At 38.0% G+C, this 26,232-nt stretch overlaps 1 protein-coding gene across 3 annotated transcripts in view; it reads left to right on the top strand.

The window, feature by feature from the left end:
* The window catches only part of DPP10 (dipeptidyl peptidase like 10), a 559,151-nt gene that overhangs the window by 468,802 nt on the left and 64,117 nt on the right, over window positions 1-26,232 (top strand). For all 3 annotated transcript variants that reach the window (XM_083489332.1, XM_083489331.1, XM_083489333.1), the window contains 2 exons: window positions 24,956-25,008; window positions 25,091-25,172. In XM_083489332.1, the coding sequence (XP_083345458.1) occupies window positions 24,956-25,008; window positions 25,091-25,172 (135 nt within the window). The remainder of the gene's footprint in view (window positions 1-24,955; window positions 25,009-25,090; window positions 25,173-26,232) is intronic.

Below are 26,232 nucleotides of genomic sequence, written 5' to 3'. Positions count from 1 at the left end.
GTGCAAGTCTCTGTGGAAAAAATGGCATATACTCAATACATGTTTTGGAGTTTTATTATACATTAGCTTCAGATGCCATGCTTGATAATTTTCTAGATGTGCATGTTATTTCTAATTTGAAAATCTAATGGCCTTAGTTGATGTTATCATCTTGAGCATAATGTCCGTTCGATGCAATGAAAAATGTAGTTCATCCAAGTTTAAATTATTTTGAGAGTCAGCTACACATAATGCATAGAGGCAGAAAGCCTTATCTGAAAGGAACACTTACTTTGAAGTTGACATTTCTTTTATGTAGCAGTGATTGCAACTGTAGATATGAAGTAAATGGCATATTATGCAAAGTGAAAGTTTAATTAGAATGAGAAACTTCAATTGAATATTTCTGTTTGATTAATAATCTACCAGCAGATAAAATATCATTTACTCATTTGAAATTTGATGTAAACAGTATGGCTGATATCAGGAGAAAAATACTTTTGACCTCCCACCAATCTTTGACGTGTGTGCGTGTGATATTTCAAGTTTAATGTGTTTAGGAGAGGGATCAGCATTTGCTCTATGGAATCCATCATGAGCAGAGAAGAATTCAAAATTGTAAAGTTAACAATAACAAAGCGTTAAGATTACAAACCGTGATGTCTTGGGCAGCCCTTAGTTTAGTAAAAGATTGTTAAATATGATGGTTTAATTGTTGAAATGGAAAATAGCTCTGTATGTGTATTGCTAAAAGGGTTTGGAAAATTCCATTGAGCTAAACTAGGAGCTGTCTAAGTGCCACCAGGTTGATAATTAACTTTAAGTATCTCTGCTGGCCCTCCGTGTGTCTAACTTAGATCACATGTTATTCTGTTGCAAATCTCCATTTTCTGGGAGCCTTTTTTTTTTTCAAGCCACAGAAGACAAAGGTGTGGAGAGAAAACAGCCTTTAGGATAATGGAGTCTCTGGGAGAGACAGAGCTCTATCAGCTCAGATTATAACAGTACTGTATTTCATATTTGTAAGAAGAAGAACCTGTACCTGGACAAGCACATGATCTTATGCAACTATCTGGATATAGCATAATTATTTTATGTTTTGTTCTGAAGAAAGTTCTGTTAGTAAAGCTTTGAAGCCCTATTTTGGGACTGGACAATTTTTATTCTAAGAGGAGTCAGTTTTTATTAATCCTGTTGCTTCAAGCTGAGCAATATTAATATCTGCAATAAAGATTGACATTGTTGTAAAGGCTGGTAAATTGTATCAATATGCACCTATACTTATGTACCTATATTTGTGCCAAGACAATCATTCCTTCAGGGTAAGCATTTTGGCTCCGAGACCGAATGATTCCTCCTCTCCTCTCCCCTCCATGTGCTGTTCTGGAGACTCTCCTTACACCCCCCCCCCGAGCCAATTTTGGGATGTGTGGCAGGAGGAGAGGAGGGTCAAATCCCATTGCACAAGTGACAGTGCTTATGTAGAGTTTCTGCTAATGTGACTCATTAGTTAAATGTTCCCAATGTGTATCAGAACCTTAGAATATTTATATATTTTTTAAACATCATACCTATATTACGTCAAATCTATGCTGTTCTTAATGGCAGTAAAAATGAAAATCATTCTGCTACAAATCAAAGTATGTGACTGTATTTGTAGAGTATAGAATGCTTTGCATAATAATTTTGCTGAATGTGCAGAAAAACTGAGGTGTTTAACTCTTCAATAGAGAATTAGATGTATATTTTGGTAGATCATGGGAAATTAGCATTCCATATACTTAGTAAATGGTAGATTTTTACATCATGCTGAAATTGAATATGAACATATTCAGTATTCAACTTTAAGCTCAGTAGTAAAGGTTTCTAGAAGTGAAGTACCGGTAAATGTTATCAAAGTGAAGAAGTGTACTAACTACAACACCACTGAGTATTTCTACTCAAATTATTATATCATGTCTTTTGTTGCTCTTGTGTGTGTGTGTGTTTAAGAAATGTCTTTTGCAACTAATGTTGCCTGAAACCTGATGATGATTCAGCCTCAGCCTTTAATCAGTGTTGAAACATACACCCAACTTTTTAAGCTACAAAATTATCCAAATAGTGCTTTGATTTGCTTAATTTCCTTCTTTGGGCTTCAGAAAGCTGCTGCTGGCAGAACAGATTGTGGGCACTGTAGAGGTGTGAAAATATCTTGTCTCAGCATCTTTGCATCTGTGAAGATTTGATTTACCTCTTAAGTGCTTATCTTTTCGTTTTGCTACTAATTCCCAAGTGTTTCCCCAAAAATGACGCTGCAGCAAACCTTTCAAATTGCTTCCTTCCTTCCCTGAGCTGCATCCAAAGGCTGTGAGTCCCAGCCTCCAAGCTGCATCTGTGGACCCAAACACCACACCAACAGACTGGGGAGCACTGGATCATGAGTTATTTATATTGTTCTTTCTGGCTGATTATTATTTGTTTTCAGTCTGTACATTTATTTGTTGATTAATGGTGGAGTTGATTTAGCTTGTTGATTGATTGATTGATTGATTGATGAGTGTCATAGGCTTCATCTGGTGACTTCCACCAGTTAAAACACCTCAGAATCCTTACTTTTAAAATTGATCAAAATGCAGAATAGAAACATCTGAAGCAAAATTATTTTTCGATTTTATTAATGTAATTGGACTTTCTTTACCTTTGATATAATCATACTTTTTTAGATTAATCATATCCAGAGATCTACAAATACTTGCTGAGTTTGGCAGCCAGACAAAAAATTGCGATCTCCAGGACTAGAAATCTTTCCCAGTGGGAAGGTCTTGTTCCTGATGTCAAACAATGCAAGGACAGGTACTGCTCCCAGCAGTTTCAAGTTTGGTGTGTGTGTGTGTGTGTGTTCCAGTGTGAGAGGGGACCCAGTGCAATTGTAAAGCCAGACAATATGTTAGTAGAAGTTAACAAAGCCAAGGTAACAGGCCTACACTGGTCCAGAACTGGTCAGCTAGAGGCTTGCTGTGTCTGTGTAGGTTGGTTGTTCTGTGAAGCTATTACAGAGCCAAGGCAACAAACATCTGCTTCCAGACTCACTATTGCCTTTTCAAATGGTTGTCAGATCTTTTCAATTACTTTGCCTTGCTTCTTAATACACTATAGGATCCCCATTTTTTTGGGGGGGGCGGTATGTGGCAGGTGTAAGTATAGGTTAGTAGTTGTTATTTTTTTTAATTTCTTAAAGTCTTTGACCCTGCTGGCTGCATATTGGCTCTGGAAAGGAAGATAGCAGTGACTAGTGCTGCCATACCTCTGGCAGAGCCAGTGCCTTTAACAAGTAATAAAAGGAGGAGGTGAGAAAAGAAATTCCCCATCACCATTTGATTCCTTTCTTTTCAGCCGAAGTGGCAAGGATTCAGCTCAGAGACAAACTGGAATCCTGTGCTTTAAGACATCTTAGACACACCAAGTGAAGGGATATATTTCATAAGCCCAGCTGCAGACTCCTGAAAATTCTAAAAATCAAATTGCACATATATTTGGAATGTTGTTTTATTTTGTTTTTATGACAGTCTCAGTGACTTGGGTCCTGAGAACAACGAGCAGATGGAAGATACTGGAAGATGGCTTTTTTGTCCACAGTTCCCTCTGCAATGTTGTTTATGAAATTCCCGCCTCCTCATCAGTTTCCACATCACATATACCCCATCCTATGATGTTCAGGTCCTCCAAATCATCTAGGGTACCAATAGCCAGTGTGGTGCCTTCCAGATATTGTTGGAATACAGCTCCCACAAGCTGCAGTCAACCTGGTCGGTGTTCAGGGATAGTGTGAGTTGTTGTCCAACGTTTGGGGGGGGCACTACATAGGGCACCTCTTCTCTGAATAGACTTTTCCATTTGCTGGGGGAAAGGCAAAGTCTGCCTTCTGCTTTTATAGCATTTAGATTCCAAGGCAAAAAATTCCTTCACAGTGTTATAATTTATTTTAGGATGAAATGATGTCTTTGCCTTGTCCTCCAGAAATAAAACTAGAGAAAATCAAATTCGTAGAAAAAGGACATGAAACTACAATTAACAGATGAAGCCAAATACTCAGCCACAGAGAAGTCACAAAATGGAAGGAAAGAAACAAAGTGGATATAAATATCAGAAAAGCAAGAAAACAAAGGGAGTCGCTCAGACAATACCGACAGATTCTGAAAATTACAAATCACCTACTTTAACCTCGCCATGGGATTTTTCACTGAAGCTGATAATAAAGCAATCAGTCTGCAGGCACCTAGAGGATAACAATATAATAACATGCCCTTATGAGATGTATGTTAGAAGAAGCTGCCTTTTTTGCTACGTGTTTTTGGCTGACAAGTGAAAACTAAGGGACATTTAGATTTCAATGAGAGATTTTGCATCATTCCAAGTAAGAATCTCTTTGAAAACTTGTGTGTGCCCATAACCTCATACAGAAATACAAGCAGAATAATTATTTGTTATCTACCATCAGTTTTTATCAAACATTACCTCATGGTTTTCAGCTCATTTATTATCTTCAAATATCAAATGTGTTCTCTAATCATTTGTTAAACATATTTGCATGTTGCTTCTTTAGCAACGCTCTCATTTTTTTTTAATTACAAAAGAAGCAATAACAAAGCATATGTGAAATTAAGGCAAGAAGTTAAAACACCAGTTGTCCAGTTAAAAACATGGGTGCATAATACAGCTTAAATTCTAAAGAAGGTGATATCTGTTCACTGGAAGATGTGTAAATGGATGTGGTTGATGTTCTTACATGGCCTAATAGAATCCGGAGGTCCTGAGTTGGCTTCTGAATTGGTTATAGGGCCTAGTTCCTTAGGTTTAGGAAACTGTCTAATCATTCCATACTCTCTTATGATTATTGTTAACATGCATATTATCAATTTACATTTTGGGTGGTTTTTTATGAAGTATCATATCAACAAGCTTAGTTCTAAATCAGTCATTCTATTTATCTTCCATAGTTATAAAGATGCAATGTTATCTGGCATTTTGAAAACAATAAAAGGTAACTAAATGCCTAGTTGACAGGTATAATAACCAAAATGGGTTTCAGCACTTATTCCTTAACAGCCATGTATTTACTGCCTATGCAAAGTAATGATTTTAAATTGTTGAGCAGATCATAATTTCAGTCATTTTTCTAACTGAGGTGGAAAGATATTGAGCAGCCTTCTGGATAGTATATGGAAATAAATGCACTGATCCATTTGTATTGTGATTTTCACAATAAGTGGCACATAAAAAGAATGGTACCTCATAGAAGTGCATTTTTGTGTACATAGGATATTAAAACTACAGTAACATTAATATGTAATCATCTTAAATTTACAGAAAGTAGAAAGACATCTGAGTAACAAACTATAGATTTTTAAAGCAATTGTCACAATTTTAATCCATGCCAAAGCCAACGTAGAATAATGAAAGTCATCAGAGATTTTGGTACAGTAGTATATGCTGCCTATTAGATATACGTATTTAACTGAGCAGTTTGAAACGTGGCATAATATAGGATTCCACGGCAAGATCGCCTTTTCCAAGCACAAACTGCTTCCTAGAGTGGCTGAGATTGATGGAGCAAGGAAATGATTTACTAGTATCTAGGTTTCCTGCTGATCTTGTCATTTCACCTGCTTGCAGTAATATATTTTTCATATTATTTTAGAGAAATATCAGTGGAAACATAAGGGCAGTTCCAGGCAACTTAGAAATACAGAATTCCCCTTCCCCTAAACCCTGTTCCTATGCTAACCCAATCGCAGTGATATCCCCTCTTTATCCTGTCCCTGTGTAATGAAAGGGGACAGAGAGATAGCATTATTCTGATAACATTTTTTGCATAATCTAACAAAAGTCACCTGAAACTAAGTTCCATTGAAATCAACACAGTCACAAATAAAGCTGCAATCCCACATTTGCTAACTTGCAAGATGTTTCCTTTGTTGATACCATTTGATCACAGTATTCTTAAGGAGTGGCTGAGGGATATGGGGGTTGGGGGTCACTTTACTTTAGTGCTTCTGTTCCTACCTCCGGGGCAATTTCCAGAAAGTAGTTCTGAGGTGGGGGAACTGCTTGCCATGAGAGCTTTCCTTTCACATCCTGCAAGGTTCCATTTTGTCTCCCACGTTATTTAACGCCTACATGAAGCCACTGGGAGTAGGCAACTGGAAATTTGGAGCATCACCAATATGTGGATGACACCCAACTTTATCTCTCCATTCCATCTGAATCAGGAGAGGCTGAGGTACTAGATAGGTTCTTGGAGGTAGTAATAGGCTGGATATGAGCCAAAAAACTGAAGCTCAGTCCCAAAAAGACAGTGGTGTTATATGTTCCAAGTCCTTGAGTCCTGGAGGTGAGAAGATGGTTACAGGTGAGGTTCTACTTCCCTGGAAGAAGCAGGTTTGTAGCTTGTTTACATTGTAGTATTGGTTATGATTCAGTTGAAGCAATTTCTGAAATACAGGTTCAAAGTATCTATTTTATATTATGTATGTCCCCATTCTTACAGCAGCATATTTAAGAATAAACTGTGAACCAGTTTTGTAGGAAATTTAATTCCACATGGTTCTAAATGATACCATCAAATAGTGTTTTAAATAATGTATAATGAATTAGCTTGAACTTACTGAAAAGCATGAGAAGTTTTATTTGATTTGATGAGTAATTTATTTTTATTAAGACTAGGACAAGAAAACAACTGTGAATTAAAGTAATAGTACTTTACCAATTTTACAACTCCCACCAATTAAATTGAATTTTGTAAGGGGCTGATAACATGCATCTCCTCATTACATATATAATTACTTTGGTTTAATCATTTAATTATTCATATTGAAATAATGGATGTGAACTGACTGTCAAATCAGTGCAACCTTCATGAATTTTTTGTAATGTGTCCCAATCCCCCAAAGCACTGCATTTGCTCAGAGCTCTACATACCCTGTAGCAGGAGACTGTCTTTATTTATTTGGAGAGAGGGGTCATAAAAGGAATGGGGAAATCACATATTTCCAGTTATTTCCTTATTGAGCTACTTAGGAATAGAGGGCTCAGATTTGATGTGGCTACCAACATTGTATACTATATTGCAGGATGGAAAAGGAAATACTCAGGAGAGCTGCAAAGGGAAAGGGGTGCTTTCTTTGCCTTAAGATATCCCTGTATAATGCAAACACACACCTCAATCCTAATACTTTCAGTTTTTTTACAATATGTAAAATAAGGTATAAGATCTCTCTGCCCTGGCCCCCAAGGTTGAGCTATAAGGAGTTGTCAGATGTAAGTCAGTACTCCCTCAATAGATTGCAGAGTCTTTAAGCAGAGGCTGGTTGGCCATCTGTCATGGATGCTTTAGCTGTGATTCCTGCATTGCAGAGGGTTGGACAAGATGACCCTTGAGGTCCCTTCCAACTCCCATGACCCTGCAATTCTATGATTCTATGAGGTCCAAATCAATCGAAGCACATCAAAGCTAGGAAGATCTTGTTTCTCAAACAAAATCCCTACCAGGAAAACTTTTATAGCCCCCTTCTCCCTAGCCTAGGTGGGTCAGGCTAGCCTAGAGTCAGAGAATACTTCACTGCCATGAAGTTACTCCAAAGTGTAGTTCTTATATGGCAGTGCACGGGGCAACTGCATAAAGAATAGAATATGTTCAGTTCTAGTCTGACCCTCCTGGCATTCTCACACAAGTTGTACAGTTCAGTCCTTTAGGTTCATTTTCTAGGGTCCATCTGTCATATCATTGCACAAATGAACAGATCCACTCCTTGCTTGATCATGGTATTGATCACGCAAAAATACATGAGATGAAAAGGGCTCAGACTATTTCCTATGAGATACTCACTTCACAAGAAAGTCTTTTTTTCTGCACTGGATAAGGGTCAACAAACTCAAACTCACTTCACCATACAGACCCTTTGTCATGTTTAAATTGAGTTTGAATTTATTATTAGAAGACTTTTTCAGCATGGAGGAAAACATGCTACGGGAAGTCTACCTATATAGCTAATTTGACCTAGTTCTCAGTTACAGATAGGTAGCCGTGTTGGTCTGCCATAGTCAAAATAAAAAAAAATCCTTCCAGTAGCACCTTAAAGACCAACTAAGTTAGTTCTTGGTATGAGCTTTCGTGTGCATGCACACTTCTTCAGATACACTGAAACAGAAGTTGCCAGATCCTTCTATAGTTGGTCTTTAAGGTGCTACTGGAAGGAATTTTTTTATTTTGACTAGTTCTCAGTGTAAACTGCCCACTGATATCCTAGATGAGATTGTTTATATTCTCCTAGTTCTTCCTCTGTAGGTCCTTTATCTAGTGTTTTTGTTAGACTTGAGATTTAGGCTGAACTCACTCTTTGCTCCTAAAAACTAAATCTGTCAGCAACATTACATTGTTTTACAGTCCTCCTTGCTAAACCTGTTTGCACAGAATGAGGCTGACAGAGCCAGAATGTTTCATTCCCACATTTTGGCAGATGAAATAAATATTGAAAATATCAATAAAATCATCCTGATGTTCATTCTGGTTCTGATTTTATTGGCAACATTGCAAAATCCAAGGATTAAATGGATTATATATTATTAGTTGTGTTGAAAGTACTTATAGACAGAAATATTGAATGAAAAGTGCACTGAATGACAATGTTTGCTGAAAGTCTGCTACCATGTTGGCATAGGAAGTACTAAAGAAGTTAGTATAATTTAGTTAATACGGTATATTTAATGATAATTAATGATAATTCTAACAAGAATGATGATGGGATCTGGTGAGTTTAGAGCTTGTGCAATATTGGCTATAGAACATTAATGGCAACTCTCCTACACATTTGATAAGTGGTTGAATAAAATGTGGCATACACACAAAGCTTCATTGGTTATCTCACTTTTGTTTGCCATTGTACTGAACTGTTACTAGGAAGGCTGAAACTGCTAATAGCAAATTCAATAAATGTATCTCATACTATTTCATCAAAGCAAACGAGAAACAAAATTAAATTATTTCTATTAACCAGGCCCTACTACCTGAACTTCATATAAATGAAACTCACTGTCTCACCCTGCAAAGGATTGTGGGTCAATCAACAAAAAAAATTAAATTCAAAGCAATGTCTATTTAAGTTATATTCTGCATCCAGCAGAATAACTTCATTATGTAGCTATAAGCAATGAGTTTATTCAGCCCATCCATTAAAAACTTACAGTTAATATTACTAAGGATTTTCCATACAAATTTAGTGAACTACTTATAATGTTGAAACTGGTTTTTACACACACTGATTTTTTCCCCAGATAGATGATTGCAAATTATTTTTCAAGGGTAATCAACGAAATAGATTTGCTTTATCCTTGAGTGCTTATCAACTCAGTTGGCAGAGTAACCTTGGAATTCCTCTTGGCATTAAACATTATGAAATTGTTATTGGTTATTTAATAAATATAGGTAGTTTAAAACATTCCTGGATACTGCATTGCAAAGTGATAAGTGAAGTGGCCACCAGTGGATTTTGTATATATTGATAAACATCCTGTGACAATGGAACGCGGCTTCATAAAATAGCACAATAATGTGTTTGGAACCAATCTCACTTGATGGAAACAAGAAACCAGCCTGTTGACAGATGGGAAATTCAGATTCTATAAATACATCAACAAAATTATCAAATGTTGAAAGACAAAGGAACATGAGCAAAATAAAGTTAATTCCCTTGAGCCCTGTATTAATATAGGCTGCACCATCTGCACTATCAATTTGTGCTGAAATACCTATGACCTACACATTTGATATAATGTATTCAGGACCAGCTAACATGAAGGCACAACAAAACATAGACAGTTGTTCTATTCTCTAGAAACTCATGCTCTGAGAGTTTAAATCACCTTTGTCTCTGGCTTGACAAGGCAATAAATAAAGGAAATGAAAAGAGTTGGTGCCTTCACAGATGTTTCAAAAAATATAAGAGGTTCACAGTCTCTAAACATCTTGCATCATACAAACTGTATAAGGTGTCGGTCAGTGATGGCCAACTGGTGTCCATGGACCAGATGCAACTCCAAAGAAATTATTCTTGATGCTGATAGCCATACCAGAATTGTAAAGAGTTACACTCAAAAGTAACAGTTACTTTCTTGGATTTTGTATGTAATATGCAAACATACATATTGATATCTAATTCTATGACTGAGTGTATATGCTCCATAAATATGAAGACCTTGCTGTGAGATGGTGCCATTTTCATTATGGAGTTAGATGCTCTTGGTCCCTAGACAAATGACTGGAGTAGCCTCTGAGATACAGTAGTTTTGACATTTTGAGTGCATACTATGCAGAATTAGTGCACTAGAGCGGAACTGAGCTAAATCAAGTGTCTTCATTCCACCAGAGTTTTCATAGAGAGTCTTTGAGCCAGATATGGAAAAACTGCCCCACCTCCATATTGTTGGATTAAATGTGTATTTATCCTTGAACATTTGCTAGCAACATCTGGAGGGTCACATACACTAGTATAAATATTTATGCCTCTGGTATAAATTATTCATTCTAGCACACGAAAACTCTGGAATAACACACAGCATCTGAAATACCTTATGTTGCTCACTTTGGGCATATGTTGTTGTTGTTCTTTAGTCGTTTAGTCGTGTCCGACTCTTTGTGACCCCATGGACCAGAGCACGCCAGGCACTCCTGTCTTCCACTGTCTCCCGCAGTTTGGCCAAACTAATGCTGGTAGCTTCAAGAACACTATCCAACCATCGCGTCCTCTGTCGTCCCCTTCTCCTTGTGCCCTCCATCTTTCCCAACATCAGGGTCTTTTCCATGAGGTGGCCAAAGTATTGGAGTCTCAGCTTCATGATCTGTCCTTCCAGTGAGCACTCAGGGCTGATTTCCTTAAGAATGGATAGGTTTGATCTTCTTGCAGTCCATGGGACTCTCAAGAGTCTCCTCCAGCACCATAATTCAAAAGCATCAATTCTTCAGCGATCAGCCTTCTTTATGGTCCAGCTCTCACTTCCATACATCACTACTGGGAAAACCATAGCTTTTACTATACGGACCTTTGTTGGCAAGGTGATGCCTCTACTTTTTAAGATGCCTTTTTGGGGGCATATACAAAATAGCATAACTGGCCTCTTTATGCATGTTCCTGTTTGGAAGTGGTGCTACTCTGTGAGGCCACCTTGCAAGTTCTAAGTCTCCACAAAGCTTACACAGAGCTGACCTTTTCAACTACTGTTACCCATCTTATTTCATTACAGTGGTACCTCAGGTTACATACGCTTCAGGTTACAGACTCCGCTAACCCAGAAATAGTGCTTCAGGTTAAGAACTTTGCTTCAGGATGAGAACAGTAATCATGCTCTTGTGGCGCGGCGGCAGCAGGAGGCCCCATTAGCTAAAGTTGTGCTTCAGGTTAAGAACAGTTTCAGGTTAAGAACGGACCTTCAGAACGAATTAAATACTTAACCCGAGGTACCACTGTATTGTTACTTTGGGATTCTTTAAGCTTGGCAGGGCTGGTTCAACACACCTGATTCCAGCAGGAGTAGCCACTGGGGGAGGTGCAACAACATGGACAGAGCCTCCTGGCAGTGGAGTCACTGCCGAGTACTGGGATGCTAATGGGGAGGAGCAGGCAGGCACACCAGCAGGATACATTCAGCCTTCAGAATGTTATGTGCTCAGTGTTATGAACCAAGAAGGGTAAGGGTCAAGCTCACAAGTGGCAGGCCCCATCTCTCCCAGAACCTTGTCCACATCCTCAGATTGGGTAACTGAAATCTATACAGTTAATTCTTTATTTAACAGGAACTATGGCAGCTTCCTGATGTACTAATTTCTTCTTGGGTGGGTGGGAAAGAATCAAATTATCATGAACCCTTTTGTGGGATGTCCTGCACAACGAAAAAGAGGAAGCAAAATTAAAGACTTCAACAGAGGTTACACTGCTGAACAAAGTTGCTGCAGGCATGGCATTTGAATGTGATTCAGTGGCTCCCTTCCTCCTAATTTCTTTGTAAAAAAATAAGTAATCCTGTCCTGGTGAGCTAGCCCCTTTCTTTCAGATATAGGAAGGCCATGATTGCCTCTTAATGATGGCTGGTTTTATTCTGTTTGCTAGTATAAAAGACTATTCCCAAAACCTGGGGTGGAGGGGGAGCTGCTATACACTTTTATTTCTGCATTTCTAAACACTGCATACCTGAATGTACAAAAGAGACCTGTTGAAAAAGGAACTGTTGAATAGCGGAATCCCAAGAGAATAACAGTTAGCTCCATTTCTGTGCTGTAGATAAACCAAAAATGTTTTTGAAGATTTTCGAAAAAGGACTGAATACTTTGAAATGCAATGCAGAGCCAAGTCCTTTTAAATCAGATCTGCCAGTATAAGAAATGTTTTAAACTATATGCACCAAAGGTAGAGAAAATATGCTATATTAGACAAAGGAGGATGTTTGATTTGTTGGCTATAAGTTGTACTATCTCTAAAATGTCTAAAATGTTTATTGATTTTCTTTAAAAAATAGGCTTTCAGTTAAAAGGGGTTATAAATCTGCCAAGCCCGATACCTTCCTTTAAACATGTTTATTTTGTGTAGGACACACTCCCATTGTGTGTCATTCACTGGATATAGCTACACATAGACATTAACTATAACGCACATTTCCTTATTTCAAATTGACTCATACCGAGAAACTTCCCATCAGCTGCAAAGTTCTTTGTTCATTCTGAAATGAATATGAAATACTTTTTGACTGCCCTTAGATACCATTCTAGCTTATATTCCAGTAAGTCCTTTTTCATTAAATGGGTCCCTACACTCCAGCATGCTTATTGGGAGATTTGGCATGGCTATGTGGTCATGCAGAGTTCTTAGTTCTTTTGGCTCAGATAACAATTAAGGCTGCCTAAAATAACATCTTTGGATTATGGTAAGCTCTGATTCAAAAATATCAGATGAGCACCAGCCCTCTGCCACTTGGCAAACTCTCTCTGGGATGGGGCTTCAGTCTTCTTCACTCAGTGACCAGCTTACTCCCAGGCAGCAAGATCTGTCATAGCTTAGCACTGACTTCTTTTTCAATATCCTTTCTCCAAGTCGGGTATTTCAGATAATGTCTTTCTATAGTGCCTTTCGAGGAGTGTACTGGGCTCCCTCTCTCTTCTTGCCGGGACATGGGCCCCAGACAAACAGATTTTTCGTTCTTGCCCTTGGACTGGTACCAATAGGCTCTCACCTCTGGCATGGCACAAGCTTTTAAAGTTACATGTAGGAAAGGAGAACAGCCTCAATCAGTTTGAGTCCAGCTGGAATCAAAGAGGTACAGATTCCTAGAAAACTCATTCCCCTCTAACTTTGGCAAGGCACAAGCATCTAAAGTAATCTGAAGGAGAACAGACAGCCCTAGTGAGCTTAATATGTGGAGAATAACTATCACTTTGCCATTCTATAATACAAAATTTAGTTTTGGAAAACAGAGCACAGGATTTTGTCTCTAGTGAAGTATTGTGCTTTGTTGGTAGGGCAGTATGTTATAATGTGTTTGAGATCATAATGAAGTAATCCCACAGCAAAGGCATTAGCAATGCTTGAAATGAGTAACCCTGCTATCATGACTTTGTATTGCATTATGAAGAATTAAAACGCTGTCATTAAATGTGTAAATAGCAACAAAATACTGTTCTAAAAGTGACTAATGTTGACACACAAAACAATAAGAGCAATAAAATGACCCAAGGGTCAATAATCATATCTTAAATTGAAATGACTCAGGCTTGAAACATGGGTGTACCAAAATACACAAGTCTTCTAGACCATCCTAGCATCTTCTCTACATATTTCTTCTCCTGTTTTACTAATGAAATGCAGAACGCAACAAGTAAGCCATTCTTGACTGTTGATATATTATTCAGCTACATTTATGTGGTCAATTGCTTTCAGGGCTAATAAGTAGAACACTGAACTTCAGTGCTTAGTTTCAGCAAGAACTGTTAACAGAAGCATGTTAAGAACACCTAAAAACGTAAGAAGGGCTTGCTGGATTAGGCCAATGGCTCATCTAGTGCAGCATCATGTTCTTACAGTAGCCAAGCAGAGGTTTGTGTGAAACATACAAGCAGGACCTGACCACAAGAGCATCCTCCCCTCCTCCATTTACCAGCAACTGGTATTCAGAAGTATGCTGCCTCCATCCAGGGAGAAAGAGTGTAGCCTTTGATAACTTTATCCTCTTTTAAAGCCATCCAAGGTGGTGGCCACCACCGCCTCTTGTGGGAGCAAGTTCCATGCATAAGGAGGTTGTTGTGGCTGTTGTTTTTTGGTCAGTCCTGAATTTTCCAGCATTCAGCTTCATTGAATGTTAAAGGATTCTAGGGTTATGGAGAGGGGTCAAAACTTTTCCCTATCCACTTTCTTCATACCATGTATAATTTTCTAAACTTCTATCATGTCACTTCTTACTCACCTTTTCTCTAAACCAAAAAAGTCTCAAATGCTGGAACCTTTTCTTGTAAGGAAGTTGCTCCATCCAATTCAGCAATTTGGTTGCCCTTTTCTGAACATTTTCCAACTCCACAAAATCCTTTTTTCAGGTGAGGTGAGCAGAACTGTGCATGGTATCCCAAATGTAGTTGCAGAAGGCATGTATTTTAACAACTAAAACAATCCATATCATTTTAATATTATTATTTAATTTTAGTATAGAAACATTTAATTTAATCCATATTATTGGTTGTGAGACAAGAAGCTCTGGTCTGGAAGCTCCTTAGTATTTCCCAAGAAGCTGGAGTAATTATATTTAAATTAATCTGGAACCACAAAGAGAGTAAGATATTGGAAATTAACCCTGGTTCATCTCTAGAAGGGTCATTTTAGAGCTTATTACCAGGAATTAGTCAATAAATATGATCTTAATAATATTTTGAAATTTATAATTTAATCTCTCCGCTATTATGTAAACTGTCATGAAAATAATCTTTATAATGGATAAACCAGAGTCCTGGTTAATGATACCAGCACTATTACAATTTATTCTAAATATATGAGCAATATGCCTGATGTTGATCCTTCTTTGAGCTGGCATGATGGTAATTAGCAAAATCATATTCCCACTTATTCCAGATTAACATAAATGATACATCCGTCTTCTGATTTTACAACCAACCATATGGTTTAATGCCAACGTTTTCATACTTGTCATTATGCAATGCAGGTTAGGCAATCATTAAAACAGCTTTTCCTTACATTAGGCAATTGGGGTTGTTAAAGTATGGTAAAATAGTGTGGAGGAGTTCCTCTCAAAATACCATTGTTATTCAAACTCCTCTGTTAGTGAACAATCCAACCTTCCTCCTCATTAAACCAGGCTTGGGGTGGAGTGTCCTTCCACCCAGTTCTCCTGCCTAAGCGGGCCCTCTGCAGGCTGCTGGTGCACACACTCACCCTTCCAGCTGTCAAATGGGTGGGTGGACAGGAGTGCTGTTGGCAGAATGCAAACCAGTGATAGCAGATGGCCCTGAAGTGGAGCAATTAAAAGTCTGGTAGAGAGATGGGCAGAGCCAATTTGAAATCCATTAGCTCCTGAGCTGGTCACAGTGCTGTCATGTGACGGCATCAAACCCAATGGTCCTGCTACCCCACTTTCTATGTGGTCCTGCCACTCCACAGAGCACTGCTGTTGGGAATGGGAAATGATTGTGCTCATAATCTGTACTATGTTTCATTGCCAGGTGTAAGATATTTGAAGACTGTCGATCAAAGGAAGAGGAATAGAGCAAGTTCTTTTCTGGTTCCGCTTCATGCAGTAGTGGATGGCATAGTGAGCTCTGGGTGATTCTACCACTACAGCTTACTTGAAAGGGGAAGGGAGGCAACGGGGAGGTTGGTGGGTGCAAATGGACTGGCTGGCTGCTACTGGCTTTCTGACTTTATTCTCTATAGATACAGGATGATGCTCCATGTGCTGCAGGCAGCCTTCTTTCTTGGGATACTGCAGCTTTTTCCTGTGATGTGTGTGCTTCGGTTATCACATCCACATAGCTCCTTCTGCTGCCTCCTACCCTGTAACTCATCCCCTTGAAGTTCTGACCCTTCTCATGCAAGTTGTCACTCGACTTTCCCCCTTCCCTACTATACTTTTCCCTTCCTAGCATATGTGACTCTGGCATCCTCATGCTTTCTCACAACTTGCACTTGTACAGTATCTTCATTTTCTTGCTGCAATCAAACAACTCTGTTTTCTTTATCTATTGAATTTCTAGAGGGAATGCTTCTTGTTTTGCTGCTGCTTTTGTTCCTTATTTTCACTCTATGGGGATTTCTTCCTCTCCCTGCAATTTGTACTCCGTCACATTTTGTGGTAGGGAGGAAAGGGAAGTGATGATCTAGAATTAGAACCTTTTCTCATTACAATCACTTTAATTAGTGCTACACTGAATGATTAACAAAAGTTGAACTTCTTAAATATGGTCTCAATATTTATCATCATCATCATCATCAGGTTGTTTCACTGAAAAATTTAGACTGAACAAAATCTCCATCTCTGCTAGAAAGTAATTTGTGAACAACACCTGTGAATGTTGTCATGGGCGGTGCTTCTTATATCACTTGACATTAAACTTATTTCCATATTTTATGGTTTGGTTTTATTTTTCTTGCAAAGACTCCAAAAGAGGCATTTTTTTTACAAGATAATGTAGTAAAAGAATTTCCATTGACAGTGATATATGACGCTTTCAAATGTGGTAATGGGAAACATTTTTTGAGTAATTCACTCATCTCAAATGGTTAGGTACTAAAAGAGAAATGATTGAAATATGTGTTCAAATACAGGACTAGGGATCTCAATGCTTGTAGAAATAGTAGCAAGCATAGTTGGGTTTCTCTAAAATAGTATTCATCTGCAGTGTGTATCACATTTGAACTTTTGGTTAGCTGCATTGAGTTTAATTGATTGTGAATTAATTAACACTCCAAAGAAGATGACTTTTTTCATGAGATAATTAATCTTAATGAAAAATGATAAGTAGTGCAGCATAAGCCTAAGCAGATTTTCTAGATGTGCTTTTTTTGTTTAGTCTTGGTTGACAGCCTTTTTTCTTGTTAGATGAATTAGATGTCTAGAAATCTCCCTCTCTTATATTTATTTTGGCTTGGCAGCATATCGTTGTTATGGTAGCAATATTTCACAGCCAAAAGTGTTAATACTATCCATAAATTCTGTCCAATGATATGCAATAGTTGCCATCAATCATGACAAGTAATTGATGTTGATTGAATAAAATAAATGTGATGCTTTAGGAGGTTATGACCTTGTCATTTAACTTCATTGTATCTGTTTGGAATCACCTCTCTTCTTTCTTTTCTTTTCGAACTGGTGCTGTGCTTTAAGACACCCAATAATGCTTCTGTAGGAACCCACATAACTTTATAAATTCCTGGAAGTGAAGGTAAAAAAACTGCTAGTTTGCACTTTTTAGGCCATCAAATTGAATCAGTAGACAAAATGGCAGAGAAAAGCAAAATAGTCTGTTTCTTGCAGTGTTTTCTGTTTCAATGTTCTTATCCCTGATTTTCTAATTCAAAGCATATTGATTCTTTTTGCTAGGCTGGGTAACTATTGGCTGGGTGCTATTCATAAGAAGGAATTCTTGAATAGCAAACAATATCAGAAGTGCCACACTCCAACTGATCTGCTAGTAATTCGTACTGATGCCATCTTGTTTTACTCAATGAGATGAATATATTACTGGCCGATAGTGAACTGGTCCCTTAATAATTTGATCTTCTAATTTCATTCTTATGTTGAAACTTCTAACAGTTTCTAAGAGGATTATTTGTGTGATCTTTGTATTGCAATTCTGAGTGCTGCTTATTAGTAAATGAAATAGTTCTCAAAACAAACAATACTTCAGGGAGAGTACAACCACTTCCAAACCAGGCAGCTAACCAATTATCTGGATTCAGGAATTGAAATTAAATATAAAGCAAGCAGTGTTATATCCAATATGCTATGTAAGGTCATAAGGACATACATGATTTTCCATTATCCATTTTATCATCACAACAATCTTGTGAGGTAGCTCAGACTGAGAGAAATTGACTTCCTCAAGATCACTCCATGAGCTTAGCGATATTTGCTCTGAGCGATATTTGAAGCTCAGTTTCCCTGGATTTAGTTGAACACTCTAGCCCAGAGCTTTCCAAACTTTTCTTTTTTGCCCTTTTTAAAAATATATTTTACATAACAAATTTAAATTCAAACAAATCATTCACCTCTTCATTTAGGATTCCCTGAATCCTTTGACTTCCCACCGCCCTTCCATGGTTACCATTATCAATCTTTTTTTCCAACTGCTTATCATATTTTCTATAATTTGTTAAAAGAATAGCAATCCATTTTTCCATGTTTTTTCATACATTATAAGCATTACTCAAATACTGCCAGGGTTTTTAGTTGTTTACAGTGTTCTCTTAATTTCCAGAGTTTTCCAAACTTTTCATGTTGGTGACACACTTTTCAGACATGCATCATTTCATGACACAGTAATTCAGTTTTACTAGCAAACCAGAGGTTAAATTGATCCTTTTCCAGCCTTGGGATGAGCTAACACTAACGTGTTGTGACACACAGTTTGGAAAGTTCTGATCTAGCCACTACACCATGGTAGCTCTCTATTTGAAAAAAGGTCCTCAAAACTCTTTTAGTTCATGCATTCTGTTCTAGGTGGATTGAGACAATATAGTATGTAATGGGCTAATGTAGCTAATCACCTCCCCAGTTAGATAAAATAACTTACATTTTATGTTTTTCAGTATAGAAATATGAATGAGACCCTACCTGCAGTACACTGGAGCCCAATGGGTTGAATCCAGACTTTGTTCTCCACAAATGGAAGGGCTTTCATCCATGAAAGGCTTTTGATCTGTCTGATAAACTCTATTAGCAGAATGGAGAGGGAGGCTATTTTTGTTGAGTGCCTTCCCTGTAGCTCCCTATATTATTGAATGTCTTCTCCAGAAGATGCTTCTGAAATAGTGTGATGCTGAGGTGGCAGGAGAAAGGGGAACTTGGTGAAACTTCCTCCCCTCTTTCTGTTAAGGGGAGCATCCTGAGTGGAATTCAATTCAGTGAATGTAACACAATGAACTTTTCTGTATGCTGCTTTATGTCTATTGCCCAATACAAGAAACTCTGAGTTCTCTGAAAGCTTCCAGTTGGTACAGAAACAAACAGCTTGAAGACTGGTGAATAAGCCTAATAACAAGACATGCAGGGAGCAGTATGTTTGTGACTGTACTCCATGGGGAATTAGGAAATACTAAGGAGCTTCCAGACCAGTGGCATTTAAATGCAAGCATCCTATTGAGCACTGCCTACAAATCTAATTTGGAAGCATGTAAATTATTAGAAACAGGCAAAATAAAAAATGCCAGCTTCAGTTTAGGGCCCATGCATTCTCTCTGGCAAGGTATATGGCATTAAATCTCTTGGTTATCAATTTTAAGTCTTAGAACTTCATACATTATTTCCTTGCTGATGAGAGTCATGGCATTGGAAACCAATATCCATATGAGAATTCTCAGGTTCACCAAAGGAGTGCATGTGTGTCTCTCTAGAACCCAACATTTGGAGATTCATGGGACTATTTGCCCCAATGAGTCTACCAAGCCAAGGACTGCATCTTATATTGATAATGGTGCTTCAACATAAAATGAATTTAAACTTTATTGATGGTCTTACTAATTTATTTAGTAGATGCACTGTGAACTGGAGTGGAGATTTTCTTCTTACTATCTATCAGTTCTACATTGCCATAGGCAACTGACATGCTGCTACTAATTTCAATTTATTAACTGCATCAGATGTTTTAGTAACAGGAAAGCTACAGTTCTCCCTTAGACAGAACAAGGAAAAAAATAAGTCATTTTTATTGCTGCTTGAAAATTTTCTGGGCAAATTAAGTACTGATTCTATTTTCTTTATACTGCAATCTTAGCAGTGTCAGATATCTATAAGTTAAAGCTGAGTAAGTATAGAATATTGCTTTGTTGTAGGAAAGGAATGGGCCAATAAAATTTTGAGATGTGGGTGGGTATTTTGTCCTTGGTGTAGGAGTCTAGTTTTCTAAGCCAATACCAAAGGGTTTCATTGCCTCTTTCATGTTAGACTCAAAATATATCATTAAGAAGTTACTCTTCTTCGTATCATTATAAAAATGGAACAGTATCATATCCCATCAGCACTTACATATGTAGATTTTCAGGTGCAATTCTTTCACCACAGTTATGTGGAAAAATTGATAGTGGAAACTTGAATCATGGGGGGGGGCTGATAATGCTTCCTTTGTGATCATGTGTTTATGTTTGATTCTGTATTCTGTATAATGATTTCAGATCAGAGGCAGAATTTGCAATCCCACCGAGTCAGGATTAATTGGTACCTTGGCATCTCCTGCAGCTCCATCAATGACATTTGCTGAAACAGGAATGTTTCAACCCATGCTGAGTTTTATAAAACTGGAGTGCTAGTTTGGGATCCTCTGGGGTCAGGGTGTTTATGAAACTGTAAATTGCTGAGTTTGGGAGCAGTTTCAGATACGCTAATTTTAGTTTGTGGCTAATTTACAATTTCAGCTCTGCCCACCTAACCCAAGAAATACTGCCCTCAGGCTGAAATATGTCCAACACCCCTGTACAAGACACCACCTGATATCTATCTCCCTCCACTTGGCCTTAGGACATGTTTATTTCTTCCAAGAACCTTGAAATTATTCTTAGGGTTGCTGAGCAGTCACAAATCTTTTATTTAAGGACTTGCCTGCCAATCAATCAATCTTTCTCTTTCTCTATAATAAATTTGTATATTCTTTTATTCTAAGGTTGTCTGTTGAGGGGTTGCTAATTCCTTTTAGTATGGTATTAGGGAAATGTAATTTGCCCCATTGTGTCCAATGGGATTTACTCCAAAGTTTACAGGATTGTTTCTGTAGACTGTTATGGTTGTCTTCATCTTTGGTACTGCTAGGTGACTGAACAACACGGATGGGTCTGCTACCGGAATGGAATAAGCAAGCGTCAGCTGCATGTCACAAGTCAATGGAGATCAAATAACAGGGAAATTGGATCAGAGGCTAAGCAACAGATATAGAGGATGTGATCAGGGCACTTGAGTTGCCTGGGTAAAGATTAAAGGTGCTTGTAATCGAGTGAAATCAAAGGGTAGAGAAATTGAGAGTGGGTGTCTACTACAAATGTTGAAGTGCCTTAAGATACAGATTTGGTAATCTCTGTTTAACTGACTGAAAATAAAAAATATCATCACAATATATATATATATTAAACAAAACTGCAGGGAAATGTTATAATTCTTTTATTCCTTTTTGCATCAGCAGCTAATAGCTTCTTACTTCTATAACACATCTGTCTGTCCATTTTACACCTACTACTGAACCTCTAATTAGATAAACACTCTTTGTATTTAGTGAAGTTATTTGCAAATACAACAGAAAGGTTTGATGCCTTCTTTGTGTGTATCAGTGAAGTACAGAATCATAGAATCTTAGAATTGTAGATCTGGAAGGGACCCCAATGTTCATCTAGTCTAACCCCCTGCAATGCATAGGGTACTGTAACCCTATATTCAGTATGACACCATGAAAAGGAGGCACCTTGACTTTGTTTAATTATTGTAGTAATGCTTTGAAATAAACAACTGTTCACACTGAGGGCTGAAGTGTAATTCTAAGATATCTATAAAATCTGCATTTTTTAGTTTATAAGTGGTACTTTCAGCAAAAGCCTCATAAATATTTAAAAGATTTTTCACTAAACATAAATGCAGATTAATTAAATGGAATATAGAATACCTTACTGCATGTATATAAAATATAATTTATTCTAAAGCACATTTGACAACTAATACTTTTTAAAATATAAGTTGTTGGCAACACAATAGCAGCCTTTTAGAAATACTAAATATAAACATGCAAATGTATGTTATTGTAAATACAGTAAGTTTCTGATTTCCACATTTAAACCTAGAAAGATCACCATATTAAATTATGCATGTAATCTTTCTTTGACTTTAATATTTATATTACTGATGATACTGTACTAATTACCTGTTAAATCATACCTGCAGTCATCCTTGCAAGTATGGCTGCTTTTCTATGATAGCTGGAGTTGTTTTTCCATGATGTTTTTTCCATATGACTTGAGAGTTCATTTGAAAGCAGCAACCGTGTGGGCATGATCAAGTGAGTACACTTGGTCTTTGTCATTGAACCTTTAACGTCCTCCCATGCTATTTTGCATTCCATTGACCCAAATGATTGCCCCACCAACATGTTGTCTCATTCGACACTGTGCTCTCCTCACCATGTGGGGACGAACCAGTTTCCACACAGACTGGGGTTCTTATAATGAACATTTACTTAAACTAATTAATTTCAAATTCAGTGGCTTTATGTTGGTATCACACCACTTTAAAGAAGACGATGACTTTAAAGCCTGCCACAGAATGTCATTGGAACTCCAGTTCGTTAGCATAATTGCATACATAGATAGCTGGCACTGATGCATACTTGAGGTTCCCGACCCCTATGGTTGTAATTTCTTGGGCAGTCATTTAATTTTATCCTGATTCTAATTTTTAAGCTGTATTTTAATCAATTGTTTGTGTTTTAATGTATTTGACATTTGATGTTAGCTGCCCTGAGCCCCATCTTGGCTGGGGAGGGCAGGGTATAAATAAAAATTTACTTACTTTAGTTGTTGGACTGCCAGTTAGAGTGCTGGACCTGGGTTCAAATTCCTACTGAGGCATGAAGCCCACTGGGTGACCTTGGACCAGTCAGTGTTTCTCAGCCAACCAGGATTGTTTGTGAGAATAAAATGGAGGTGTGGGGAGAGAAGCATCTATACCACCTTGAGCTCCTGTGTTGATGTTTGCGTGTCCAGAATAGGGTGTCAGAGCAGTAAATGACAGAGGCTTTGATGGGTTGAACAATGCCGCAACTTTTATTTTGGTTACAACAACCATGGCAGAGTGCAAGATCCATTCATTGTGCAGCCCCCTTGCTGTCCAGTGTCCAGGGCCCCTAGCTCATGGGCTGAAGTATATAGGCCCCCATCAGCATAGTCTAGTCCCAGGCAGCTTGGGAGTGCTGCAACCCAGCACAAGGCAACATCCCACTATCCCTTAAGGCAGTGTTTCCCAAACTTGGGTCTCCAGCTGTTTGGGGACTACAACTCCTACCATCCCTAGCTAGCAGGACCAGTGGTGAGGGATTATGGGACCTGTAGTCCAAAAACAGCTAGAGACCCAAGTTTGAGAAACACTGCCTTTAAGATCTTCCACTGGGGAGCGGGGAGCTGATCCCTTGCTTTACTCAACAATAGATCTTGGCCAATGCCTCTACTGCTAAGGGAAATTGTGAAAGAAAAATATATATCAATATCATATAGCACTGTTGTTGTAAGGAATGCAAAAAGCCCACAGGTAAAAGTAACCAGTGTCTGACTAATACCATAGCACAGTGTATCTTGAGGAGCAAGCAAAATAGCAAAATGAACCAGATAAACAAAAACAAAGTACAACCTCTGTAACTAGGGAAGGAGACTGGCGAAGTCTTTATCACACTGGGCTCTGCCTATTTTACTAGACCATGAGCCAACCAGAGAAAAGCTAATCCACTCCCAGGCCTGCCTCCCCTCCCCTGGGAAGCCAATCTGAAGCCAATTACCCACCTGAAGTTGGGCTTGTCCACATTCCAACCCAGCTGTTTCTCGTTGCTGCAGTGGCTGTACAGCCATGCTTGTTTGAAGTCAAACAGCAGTGTTTCCCACCCTCACTGTGCTTGGGTGCAATTTGGGAATTTCCAGGTAAGGTGGGAAATTGTATCTAGAGTTTCATTCCAGAAATTTGAGTGTCTTCTTTTTTGTAGTTGTTCTGAGCTGTCCATGTATTGCATATATTAGCCTCTATTTTAATTGAATGCTAATACAGTTCTGTGCTTTATTAAATGCTGCTTACATATCAACATTCTGGGGAAAATATTTGAAGTACTTAATTTATAATGTGCCTGTAGGTTTGAAAACATCTCATATAGGAATTATTTTTAGTTTGTTGGTCTACAGAAATAGTTTTGATGGAGTATTGTCCTTATTAATTTGTGGTTGTAGTTCCCTGCTTCAGCTGAAATTTAGATTAAGCTTTGGAAAACCTTATTATAATTAGTAAGAATTCAGTGTAACAAATGGGTTTTTCCCCCTAGCCAAATATGTTTGGATAAAATAATTATTCTGAATCAAAAGTACAAGCAGCAGGTTTCCAAGGGCAGTTATTTATCTTTACTGCAGTTTTGCAGGCATGATTCATAGTGGTTTTAGAACTAAAAAATGTTTTAAAAGGTAGAATTATGGATGTTGAGATCCCAAGGGTGTTTGTGTTTATTTGTTTGAACTGCACGAACAAGAAAAAAAAATCTAGGCTACAATTCAGCACAAAAATCATGTGGTCTCCAGTGACACTTTATCCTGACCGTATTCACACACATGCAAGTACCTCTCTTGACTTCTCTTTTCGTGATTATTTAATGCTTCATAACTCAGCTGAATGTATGATTCCACTGGGAAGTATTGTGCTCATGATAATGTTTGAAAGTTCAATCTTTAGTATTTGATCTGTGGTGCATATTCAAAGATGCATGTCACTGAATGGTGTTATACTCATTAAGTGACAATAAACATGTACCGGTACTTGTGAACTGGAACAAAGAGTACTAACAGCTAAAGATAGCACAGCTTAGCGCAGACCAAGCCCACTTATGCAAGCCTGCCATGTCAATTTAGACAATGGGATATCTAACATCATGAATAAAAGTTTTCTTCTCCCCAAGTTTTCCAAATGTATCCCATGACGGTGCTCATGTCTACTTTTTCTCCTTGTTTTACAGGTTTTTCATTACTCGTATACGGCTTCATATGTGATATATAACATACGTACGAGGTAAGATGGTGTTATATCGATGCTGTTCTGTGCCATGTAATGGTGCAAATGTGTTCAAGTAAAATGTTTACCTTTTTTCAAGGGAAGTTTGGGAGTTAAACCCTCCGGAGGTAGAGGATTCAGTTTTACAGTATGCAGCATGGGGTGTACAAGGCCAGCAACTGGTAAGACAAATAATTTTCATATTTATCTGCGGTTGTGCTTTAAAGGGGCTGTTAAGTGGGGGGATAAAATATAAAGGAATGATGGTTATTATTATGGATTTCTAAGCATTTAGTCCTTTTATATGTTCTAATCCACTTCAGGTTTCCTTTCAAATAAGGATCTACTTGAGTAGACTGCACAAACATTTGAAAATAAGGAGACTAAACACTAGATTTCAGATTAAATAAGAGATACAACTTTATTCATTAATTAACCTGCAGTAGGTTGTGATATATATATACCTGTCTACCAGCATCCCCATGAACTTGTGATGTAGTTGGCTGAATGGCACCTCTGCCCACACAGTAAGCCACGTATCCTTCACACCTCTCACATCCCTTTGGGCTTATTAGTTTTTCTTGTTGAAGTGGACAAGTCCCTGTCCTTATCCTGAGCTCAGTAGCTCTGAGAGACAAGTCTAGGGATTCCACATTTACTGTCTAAGTGACATCTCTTGAGTGCTCCCAGGGAGGAAAAGCGAGTATAATTGCAAAGAAATATAAATACAGGTGAAACTTGGAAAATTAGAATATCGTGGAAAAGTTCATTTATTTCAGTAATTCAGCTTAAAAGGTGAAACTAATATATGAGATAGACTCATGACATGCAGAGCAAGATATGCCAAGCCTTTATTTGTTATAATTATGATGATCATGGCATACAGCTGATGAAAACCCCAAATTAACAATCTCAGAAAATTAGAATATTAAATGAAATCAGCAAAACAAGGATTGCAAATAGACCAGTATTGGACCTCTGAGAAGTAGAAGCATGCATATGTACTCAGTACTTGGTTTGGACCCCTTTTGCATCAGTTACTGCCTCAATGCGGCGTGGCATGGATGCTATCAGCCTGTGGCACTGCTGAGATGTTATGGAAGACCAGGATGCTTCAATAGCAGCCTTCAGCTCTTCTGCATTGCTCGGTCTCATGTCTCTCATCTGTCTCTTGTTAATGCCCCATAGATTCTCTATGGGGTTCAGGTCAGGCGAGTTTGCTGGCCAATCAAGCACAGTAAT

Source organism: Podarcis liolepis, assembly GCF_965112155.1.
Source record: "Podarcis liolepis genome assembly, chromosome: 1".
Lineage (NCBI taxonomy): Eukaryota > Metazoa > Chordata > Lepidosauria > Squamata > Lacertidae > Podarcis > Podarcis liolepis.
Note: the sequence above shows the minus strand (reverse complement) of the source record. Positions and strands in the feature narration are given on the sequence as shown.